At 43.0% G+C, this 11,294-nt stretch overlaps 1 protein-coding gene across 1 annotated transcript; it reads left to right on the top strand.

Annotated features, from left to right (window-relative positions):
• Positions 1 to 7,698: 7,698 nt before the first annotated feature.
• Positions 7,699 to 9,314, top strand: LOC127309542 (NAC domain-containing protein 76). The gene is made up of 4 exons (XM_051340354.2): positions 7,699 to 7,816; positions 7,919 to 8,113; positions 8,198 to 8,478; positions 8,574 to 9,314. The coding sequence occupies exons 2-4, from the start codon at positions 7,945 to 7,947 to the stop codon at positions 9,216 to 9,218; spliced, it is 1,095 nt and encodes a 364-aa protein (XP_051196314.1). The 5' UTR covers positions 7,699 to 7,816; positions 7,919 to 7,944; the 3' UTR covers positions 9,219 to 9,314.
• The last annotated feature ends 1,980 nt before the right edge of the window (positions 9,315 to 11,294 follow it).

Here is an 11,294-nt window from a genome sequence, read left to right as displayed (position 1 = left end):
CACTTTATGATATTATAAACTAGTATCATATGCATGATCCTAGTGCATGATACCAGTATCATGCATATGATACTAGTGTATGATACTATCTCCACAATGCAAAATTCATGTAGTAGTATCATTGGCTAGTTATATTTATTGATTTGTAAAATCTCAATACAAATTGTATACAAGATTTATTTGCAACTAATTTTTCTAGTTCTATGTGCTATGATACGGTATTTAACTATGATACTATTATCATCTCTTTCATCACTAATTGATGTGACACACCATCTTTTTGCATACATGTAGTGCATGATACTAGCTATGATATCTCCATTGTAGGTATGCTACAAGAGTTCGACTCCTCGTGACCTATCTACACCTATTATAAGTTCATAACAAAGAAGAGTTCAAATGTAACCTAACGCATATATTATATACGACACAAACACAACAATAGATGTAATCTGTATTTGCACCTTATGGTTTTGCATTTATTGGCTTTGCATATATCTGAACACGCATGATACATAACACCAGCACCAACCATCTATATACACTAGAAATGAAACATAGCTTGTATCCGTCCCACAATTGGGACTTAGGGATACTGTATTTGATAGTGCTATTTTCAGGAAGCCCGTGTCGTTTTTCCATATATACATCAATATATGGAGCTACGGTTATCAACGTCAGCTGGTATGAACTCGTAAATTGCACAGTATCTAAATTGCTGTATCTAAATGTTTACACGTCAGCTAAATACAATTTTTGATTTTAGTTGCACAGTGCGGTGAATCTATGAGTGGGCCTAAAATTTAATACTAATAGGATTTTCTGTGGCTAACTCTGGGGACTGGTTCAAAGGAAAGAGGCGCACAGGAGGATGCTAGTCAAGGAAATGCACACACGATCCAGAGTCGCAATACTCGCATTGGTTTCGGTGGCAAGAGTCGTATCGTGTTTACGATACGGTGACGTTCTCTCTCTTGCTTAATTACCCCTCCATGTCATCCTCTGTCCTATGTGGCAAAATTAGATACAAGTCCACATAGGAGCATTGGGGACGCCCTAAGGCTAATCTTAAACAGGAGTATAGTAATTAGTAGGAGCGCGGGATATAGCTCCATGCATGCTTCTTTGACCAGGTTGTTACAGAAACAGAATAAAATAAAAGGTAACAGTGCTTAAACACGCATCGGAGGTCGTGTAGTCGATAGCGTGAGAATCCCTCTGAGAGCAAGTACAATAAGTCCTAGTCAGCTGGCTATAAGGATTAAAATAATATATTGTTGCTTAGTTGGAGGAGAGAGAGGAGGAGAGAGGAGAGGAGTGGGCTCTTATGCAAGAGCCAGCTCTAGCACGTGCTCCTAGGCACTATGTGGGAGTGAATGGTGGACCATACACTAATAAAGTAGTACAATTTTATAGCTCACTATTATACATGTTGGCTCTAAGATGACTATAGATGATATGGCACTTGGCTTACAGTCAACAGTTGACTGTACTATTAAACTTGCTCTGATACGGCAATCAAAGACCGCAATTATTACCAACTGGAACGAAGAACAGTTTCCGCCGGGAAAGTTGGCAGCGTCCATGGAACTTCGAGCTACCACAACCCATGGAAGAAGACTGAAGTACTGAACACCCAACCAAAGAAGATCTTGCGGCCGGTAGAAGGAGAAATGCATGTTTAGCTTACGTGCGTGCTTGTTAAAGCCATTCTTTTTTTTCAATAAAGGGTGTTTTATTACTCAAGTTAAGTATTACATACAGCCTCTGCATAACTAGGATGCACACAGCCGTTCGAGCCAAAAATTACACCATCAAAACGAGTACAATCTATATAGTAAAAAACGAAAAGCTAAGGTAGCGCCACCGATGAATGAGGCTCAATCCGAAGATTTCTATGCCACCCATGTTGGGAAAAAATATCCCTCGCCGTGTCCTCCAACCGTGTACAAACCTCCATAAAGAGGTCTCGATACTCCACACGCTGTAGAGGAGACGGAGCGTAGCCGTACACCGGTAGATAACCTGCAAAAGAGAAGCATTTTTATCATTAAAAATCTTGTCATTTCTACATAGCCAAAGCGACCCTATCACGGCAATCGCTCCCACCCTAATAAGTATCTTAAACCTAGCATCAACACCATTAAGCCAATTCATTTGATATATTTGTTTTAAGATTTGGACGAATAAAGATATTTTAGCATATTACGCATAGTACAATGGCAGAAAACTATCTGTCTCTCTCATTCATTTAATTTAATCCTAAATTTAAAAGAATCATATAAAATAGGATAATTATTAAATTAATAGTCTGTTTGAATATGTCTATCTATAATTTGATTAAATCTTTTAAACAAGCCCAAAATTTTAAAAATTAATACTCCCTCCGTCCCAGTTCGCAAGGCAAAGTTTTCAAATATCTTGGCCCAAGGTGAATTCTCATTGGCTCTAAATTTCCACATAAAAACGTTAACATCTGCGCTGCAATTAATTGGGAAATTAAAAAGAACTTTATTTTCTACCCTTTAACTGAAACCGTTTCACACATGGTGCATGCAAAGTACTAATGAGCCTCGTTTTACACGGTGGGATACGAAATGAGGAGTCTTTTGCATGCAATAATGAATCAGTTTTACTCCCACATTAAATGCAAATGTGCCTAAGAGGTGAGGCATTTTGTGACAAATATTTTTTGGAACTTTGCCTTGCGAACTGGGACGGAGGGACTACCGAAATTCCGAAAGATAATGAAACATTATGATTGAGAACGAAATCCGATGAAACTTGTTTATCTTGTTTTCATTAATATACTTAATGGTTTGAAATTTAAATCATTTGACAATTAATTTTCCAACTCTAATGAACCTAGTTTGAAACTTGGCGAAACAAATTATTTCAAAAAATATTTTCGCCTAGTTTCACAATGTTTTACAAAGTTCCACTCTGCTTAAAAAAGTCGACTTTCAAATATTGTTATGAAAATATACTCAATGCTGGTATTTTGTTGAAGCTTACTTCAGTAGGAACCCAAATATTCAAAAGGTTTTCAAAATTGAATTTATGGTTTAAAATCTACAGAAACTGCAAGTTAAGCATTTGATCCTCCAACTAGACAGGAGAGAAAAAAAAAACTGACACAAACCGCCGGAAATAGTCACTCCCTATGTATGTTGTTGCGACAAAGTTTTGATCGACGGATGATGTGCGCATTTTACAACAAACACTTTCGGGCTTTCCGTTTTGCCATCGGAGAACAATCTATTATTGATCGGAATAGCTGGCAGTAGAGATGCTTTTCCTTGTCCAACTTATTTTTCTCGGGGAGATTTTGACCACCTCAAGTAGCTAATTAAGCTCTAGGCTGGTACCGTCCATCGACCATCGGCCTCTGGGCCCGGCCGTGGCCGGGATACAAGCTGGTGAGCGCGCGGCGCGTGCACGTGCAGCTGAAACGAACGACGACGATGGCGACACCATGCCCCGGGGTTTGAGGCCTCCTGCTAGCTCAGTCCGCCCATCTCTCGCGCCATCGACAACGACAAATCAAGACGGATAATATTCCTCGACTCCACACCATTAATTCCCCCGCGCCATGAACGCGCGCACGCACGCCCGGCTGGCTGGCGCTTGCTGCGTGGACGGATGCCGGCCGGTCCGTCGCGCTATCCATCTATGATCGGCCCATCTTTCCCGGCGACTGGCCGGCGGCTGCGGGGCGAGAGGCCGCAGACAGGGGGCGCATGCACACACCTGAATGAATGCATGAATGCTTGTTCGCCATGCATATATCCTCCAAGCTGAGCCATATCGGCAAACCAACCGGCATGGCGCGACGGCACCACGTCGGCGACAGTCAGGACAAAGCGCCGCGCCGCCGCACCCGGGTCGCGGTACGCACGCACCCAGCTAGTGGGAGCGAGCAAGGTTTCCCGTATATTTCGTGCGAGCTGGAGAGAGGGGCAGATCGACGAGTATTTAGTATTTTATAGTATTCTCTACGTACGCGTCATGCTCTGCGCGAGTCTGTATTGGATACGGTCAACTCGTCTTGGGAGTCTTGAACTGATCTATGTACTCGCGCATATAAAAACCACCGTAACAACCGGCCTTCTCTAGCTAAAGAATGCAGGACATGATCGTACTGTGCGCTTGCAAGCTTGCCAAGAACACAAGCAAATCTCGAATATCATGGATGCATCCATGCATGCTTGGAAGTCCTCACACATCTTTTCCTATACGGTTATATGATTGTGTCTCTCCTCTGTATCAGAGGTGGTATCAGATAACCATGTCTTGAATAATGTGTAGTTTTAATTAACTTACATTTTTCACCTTCTATTGTGCCTTAATAACAACTACCACCCCATATTGGGTTTTCTACTGTGTGCGGTGTTTCGTCTGTCGATTTGGTACTTCACAATTCGTGCTAGAATGTATCACCAAGTTTTGTCGCGTTCATTAACCTGCATGACAATTACAAGGATTGGCCCGAGATGAAGCAAGATGAAACAATAAACTCTACCCTGTACGGTAGAAAGATATTCCTACCATACATGCGAGAAATGACTATGGTGCACGGTTTCACCATGGTTGCACCGTGTTTTCTTGCGTGCCAATCCATGCAGTTCACTAAAACTCAAGGGAACTTGGCGAAACAACCCAGCTCAAATCTTGAAGCACCAAATCAATGGGTGAAACATGCACGGTTGAAACGTTTTGTTCACATGGATGCTGATATATATGGGTGCAAGCACTGGTAGAAAAAGGGGCTTTAGTCCCGGTTCGCAAAGGGCATTAATCCCGGTTGCGCTACTGGGACTAAATATGGTCCATCCGCGTTCGTTTCGTGCGTCGGGGCGAAAATGTCTCCCCAGGTAAGTTTTTCGAAAAAAAAATTCTAATTTTTTTCCACTCCATTTTTTTCCTATTTTTTCAGAATTTCTATTATTTCAGTTATTTAGTTTAGTATCTATCTCTAACTACACTTATCTCTAGTCAAATTACTTACTCGTGGTCAAACTTCCCGCTCGGTCACCCATCCTCCCACTACTCTAGCACTAGCACGCTTAACTTCCGAGTTTCATCCCGTCCCGCATTCAAATACTTCGCGCGCATTTATGTGATAGTAGTATCATATCAATCATATTAACATATGTTGGTTGATGTCACATTTTTTTATTGTTTGAATTTCAAATAATTCTTTTAATAAACAAAAGTAATGATGTAATAATAATCTTAAATAAATAAATAAACGTTAACTTTTAATTTGTATTTTATTCTTTTTATTATTTTTATTTTTTTGGAAAACCTAAAAATTTGAAAATCTAAAAGGGTAAAAGTAATAGTAATCTTTATGCATGATACAATTATTAATTTTAATTTTTCATAAATAAAAATATATATAATCCAGAATTTATAGCAAAAACTATAATCTTCCTGCTTTCATATTTTCATTTGGAATTTTGAGAATCTAAAAATTGGCTAACCGGGTAAATCCCGGTGAATTCGGATGTAACTTTTTCTCACGATGATTTTGATATATTATACGGTTTTTTTCGACGTCGTATGCAAAAGTTAATGTGGTTTTACCATTTTTCAAATCTTTTTTGCACAAAAAGTGAAAATTCAAATTTGTTAATTTTCCCTAATAGTAGGTTGCATAACATACAAGAATTTGAAAACATTTTATTTTTTGAATTTTCTATCATTTTCTTTTGTATTTTACAGTGTTAAAAAAGGCGATCCACGGGGGGGGGGGGTGTGTGTGTCTGTGTGTGTGTGTGTGGAGGTGCGTGGGGAGTAAAAAAACAGGAAAAACCTTTAGTCCCGGTTGGGGACACGAACCGGGACTAAAGGTTATCCTTTAATCCCAGTTGGTAACACCAACCGAGACTAAAGAGGCATGCGCCGGCCGCAGCCCACCATTGCCCTTTAGTCCCGGTTGGTGGAGCATTAGTGTCGGTTCACCAGCAGAACCGGGACTAAAGACCCCATTAGTCCCGGGTCAAAGTATTTGGGGACTAATGGGTTGGGATGGAAGGTCTTTTTTCTAGTAATGAATGAAGGAATGTAGCCAGAACTTCAACGCTTTTTCTTCTCAATCGTTCGAGATGTTACAAACTATATATTGCAATAGTTTAATCTAAATTAAGATATAACTTTGAAAACAATAGCTCAAATTTGAACTAAACCACCAATACTTATTATGGCTAGGAGCTGTGGCGGATGAAAAGCATGGGCCAAAATTCTCACTGCTCCAAAGCCCACGGAGTTAGTGTTTCGTGTTTTCCAAAGCCTGGGCAGCACCCGGTATTTTTCCAATAAAGAGCATATATTAATATCGACCAATTACACCCAGCATCTGCAACAACACCGTGCTCTAATGGTATAAAGGATGCGCACAGCCAAAAAAGAGAAAAGAATTACAAAAAAGAAAGATTCCGCTATAGAGAGCCATAACTTGAAACAGCAACACTGACACCGCCAAGACAATACCAGAAACTCAGCTTCTCCATAAGCGACGCCTCCAAGAAGGAAACAGTGCAGAAACACTGTGGTCGCCCGATTATAGATCTTAGGTTTTCACGTGAAGAAAATCATCTCTCTCAAAACAATACTTTGACATGCTTGTTGACATGTGGAGTGTAGGTTGAATCCCATAAAATAGAATGGTCTATATGTAATTTATGAGGATGCAATATGTAGCACGAATCTTAGAATTTCGGACGCAAGGATAGTGCAAGTACATCAACATACATGTGGAAAATCTGCGTTGCACTATTAGGCTTGTAGTTGCACATACTATTTTGTGAAACTTAAGCTCTAGATCTATGTAATTGAACAGTTGCATCCACTCAGCTAAAGCTTCAGAATTGTACATTTCTGTGGCAGTGATGACGTTGTTTTTCACCGAGGGTTGAATTGGACAGCTGATACATAAGCAGTTCAAATCTCAAGTCCAAGATAATATGTAAATAAATAGGAGATTGGTTGGTTACGTAGCACGCTAACTGACCGCAATATTTGAAATTTACTTGTACGACCTATGGCAGATCCCTAATTGGGATGGGTAAACTATGTGATGATCAATGCGATCAGAAGACTTTGCTCGAACGAATAAGAAAATGTCCCTTACCCTGCTGGAATACAATAAGGCATCTAGCAGAGGATTAGAAGGAGAATAGAAACAGAATATGGAACAATGGAAGGAAGGAGCTGGGGTTTAATTCCCTGACTCCCACACGACTGGTCAAAGCGCGATCAGGAGTTTGTTTACACTAGTTAATTCTAACTTTACACGGGTGTGACCCTCCTAACCTTTTAAAAACTGAATTAAGAACAAAGATGAACACATACAAACGCACACAATAAAATGTTAGGGATCACTAATTTGCGGATAGGGACACCTCATTGCTCCTTCTAAGGCCATTTTTGTGGCAGTACAGTCTCCTGGTCCAGAGACAATCTTCCTTCTTTCCTTTAGTCCTTCCAAAACCAGTCATGGCCAATGCAAACACTATCACTGACATTACATGTAGGCAACAGCTAATCCCCACCTCCAGAGGAACATTTTCTAACCCCGGTTCTTTGTCTTTGGTGAGGCATCACAGACCAGATGACCACCAGATTATCCCCAAGTTCCAAGTAGCTCTACCTTCCTCTCCCCTTCTCCTTTATAACTCACATCTCTCACTCTCTTGGAGCACAGAAAGCACAACTACCTCTTGGCTTACCTTGTCCGAAGACTGTTGATTTCAAGTTGAGCAAAACCAAGCAAGCCTACGTAGGCCAAGCAAAGAAACCTTGAATTTCCAAGGTAGATATGCGTATTTTTGTTCATGTTTATGCTCTCCTTTGAGAAGAAATTTACATATACATGCGGATCAAGGCTTCTAATGCTGTGTTTTGTTTTTGCCAGATCGTTCAAGTGAGGACTGAGGAAGCATGCATCCGAGTGTAGCGCCATTGACGGTGCCCCCGGGCTTCCGCTTCCACCCGACCGACGAGGAGCTCCTCTACTACTACCTGAGGAAGAAGGTTGCTTATGAAGCCATAGATCTGGATGTCATCAGGGAGATCGACCTCAACAAGCTTGAGCCCTGGGATCTCATAGGTAGGTAACCAACTGTTATTCATAACTTGCACTGGAGTGGAGATCCTTAAGATGTAGTAATTTATATTCATGCTGGCGGTGCAGATCGGTGCAGGATCGGGACGGGGCCTCAGGACGAGTGGTACTTCTTCAGCCACAAGGACAAGAAGTACCCGACGGGGACGCGGACGAACCGGGCCACGGCGGCCGGGTTCTGGAAGGCCACTGGCCGCGACAAGGCCATCCTCCTCGGCAACGGTGCCCGGAGGATCGGGCTCAGGAAGACGCTCGTCTTCTACACCGGCAGGGCGCCGCACGGCACCAAAACCGACTGGATTATGCACGAGTACCGCCTAGACGACGACAACGCCGACGTGCCGCCACCGGTACGCACGCATGGCACTAGTACTATGCGGTCTCTGTACGTGGGACGGTTCTTTGCAGTGTGCATAATGCTCATGGTGGAATTGGAAATGTGCAGGAGGACGGGTGGGTGGTGTGTAGGGTTTTCAAGAAGAAGAGCATCCAGAGGGGCTACGAGCAGCCGGACATGGCTGCCACCGAGATCCAGTCGCAGTTCCATGGCACGCCCGGCATCGGCATGTCACCTGTCGACATAGACCAGAAGCACGACCTCCACCAGCTCATGCACGGCGGCGTCTTTCCCACCTTTGACCACTCGATGCACCTGCCGCAGCTCACGAGCGCCGAGACACCGCCGGGCGTCCCAACCTTCATGTCATTGTCCGGCACGCAGGCCTCAACGCGGGCCGTGAATCAGATCGACATGGGGTGCTTCCAGTCCAAGTCCCAGAACATGATGAAGCTGACATCGTGCACCGGTGGCGGCGGCACGGCGGAGATGCTGCTTTGCAGCGGCGGCGATCGCTTCGGCGCCGAGACGGACTGGTCGATCCTGGACAAGCTCCTGGAGTCGCACCAGAACCTGGACCAACTTTTCCATGGCAAGCTCGGCGGGTCATCGGCAGTAGGAGCCCTTCCTCCACATCATCACCAAGTCCAGCAGCAGCAGCTGATGGAGATTGGCGCTTCTTCGCTGCAGCGGCTTCCCTTCTTCCATTACCTCGGTTGCGAAGCTGCTGATCTCCTCAGGTTCTCCAAGTAGATCGATCGATATGTCGATATGTACCTGAGCAACTGAGAGCGTGATCAGACCCTTTAATTTGGTTATTACTAGTTTGGTTCATTATTTTGATGGGTACTTTGATCTGCTTTTATCAGGATTTTTCTTGGTACGATTTCTGATGTATATACCACCAGGATAGTGTTTGTCCTCGAGTAAGAGTAATATACCACATACACCTAAGTCTGCAGCAACAAAATGTCCATAATTAATGAAAAGAAAAAAAGAACTAGAAAAGGCAAGAAATCCCATTTGAGCGATCACAGGCTCGCAACAACATGGACAAACCACCACCATTCACTACACCTAGACTATGTGTCAGGGTTTTCCAAAACGACACCTCGAAGAAGGTAACGGTGCACAAACGTTGATGTCACGCTGTCTAACCACAAAAGTCGGAACATGGGTTTCCACCCTGAAAAGGTCAGCCCGAGACAATGCCTTTAACAAGGAAATGATTATAGAGTCGTCATTGCGAGGTACAACTAAGGAAGACCAGATTTAAGATTTTTGTTGATATGTATAAGTGGATTGTCTATTCCTTTCCATTTGTTCGGACTTTTGGTTGCGTTGGCTAGTGCATGAAGCTTGATATGGTATCAGAGCTGAGGGTCTTGAGTTCGAGTTATGGCTTTCGCAATTTATTACCACCCCTATGTTTAACGCGTATACGATAATTTATATGTGTGCTATTCTTCTTTCCACGTGTTGACCTTCTCTTCTCTTCTTCCGGTCACACGTGAGAAGGGGTGTTGATATGTATAAGTGGATTGCCTAACCTTTTCCGTCAGTTCAGACTTTTGATTGCCTTGGCTAGTGCAAGAAGCTTGACAATTTTACCCTGGAACTGAGACGCGGAGCTCAAAGAGCATCACCAAGAACAAAGTCATCATGTGTCGCCGCCCCCACTTGCCGAGTTGTTGCAATTCGCCAATAGTTGGGCTCAATTCATCGTGTGCATGGCAACCGTATGCATACAACTATCAACAAATCATCATCTTCTTTTCATCCACTACGAGTACTCCCTGGAAGACGACATTTGTCTCGTCTCAACACGAGCATGCCATATAATACATTTAGAGCCTAACCAATCTTCAAGCATGACTGATACATTCCAAATATATCTACCTTTTATAGCACTTTGCTCAATAATTTAATCTGGAATATCACCATACTCGGATAAAAACTAATGAATCTGATGTTGTTTTAGCAACGTCTCTTTTTTTGTCAAGTTTTCGCAGGAAATAAAATCGGGGAAAAATACCACGGAAGTTTTTCACCAAAAGAGGGGCCCTAGAGCTTTGGATCAAGAGAGGGGAGCCAAGAGGCCCAAACGAGGCCAGGTGGCGAGCCCTACATCTTTGGGCGCGCCTCCCAGACCCGTTCGGCCCTCGGTCGTCGTCTCGCCTCCCCCCCTTCGCGAGGTGCCTTATATACCCTAAAAATTGATCTCCTTGGAAGCACACGACGTTTCGCAAAACAGAGCGCCACCAAGACCACGATCTTCGTTTCGGGGTCAGATTAATCCAGCTGTCCACCCCGAAGAGGGGGATTTCGAGGGCTTCTTCATCATCACCTCCACCGCCATCATCACCAACCATCATGGACTCAGTCTCCATCACCATGAGTGAGTAGTTCTCTGTAGGCTTAAGAGGTGGATAGGTTTTGGATGAGATTGATCATGTAATCCTCCATATGTATCGAGATTTTAGGTGTTCGTCTTGAAGATATTCTTGTATGAGTGTCGGTACACCTTTCCTATGTTTAATGATTGTTAATAGGGCCCGAGAGACATGATTTTAGTACTAAACCTATATTGCTTTATCATATATATGAGTTTGGTATTTATCTGTAAAGTTTATTACTTGTTATTATGTTGATCATGCGAATCCCTAAGGTGACAGGTGGGATCAAAGGGGAGATGTAATAATTTCAAGGGTTATGTGTGTTCATGAATCTTAATGCTTTGTTCCAGTCTATTCGGAAGGGTAGACCTTAATTGATTATAGTTCCAGGTTGGCCCCGGTGAATTGGGCAAGCTGGATAAAAGATGTTATG

The sequence above is a fragment of the Lolium perenne genome, chromosome 6 (genome assembly GCF_019359855.2).
Source record: "Lolium perenne isolate Kyuss_39 chromosome 6, Kyuss_2.0, whole genome shotgun sequence".
Taxonomy (NCBI): domain Eukaryota; kingdom Viridiplantae; phylum Streptophyta; class Magnoliopsida; order Poales; family Poaceae; genus Lolium; species Lolium perenne.
Note: the sequence above shows the minus strand (reverse complement) of the source record. Positions and strands in the feature narration are given on the sequence as shown.

What these genes read in the sequence shown, in the direction of transcription:
- LOC127309542 (XM_051340354.2), top strand. Translation starts at nt 7,945, where the DNA reads ATGCATCCGAGTGTAGCGCCATTGACGGTGCCCCCGGGCTTCCGCTTC. An exon ending in TGAGCCCTGGGATCTCATAG is followed by an intron (nt 8,114 to 8,197) that starts GTAGGTAACCAA and finishes CTGGCGGTGCAG; the next exon opens with ATCGGTGCAGGATCGGGACG. An exon ending in ACGCCGACGTGCCGCCACCG is followed by an intron (nt 8,479 to 8,573) that starts GTACGCACGCAT and finishes GGAAATGTGCAG; the next exon opens with GAGGACGGGTGGGTGGTGTG.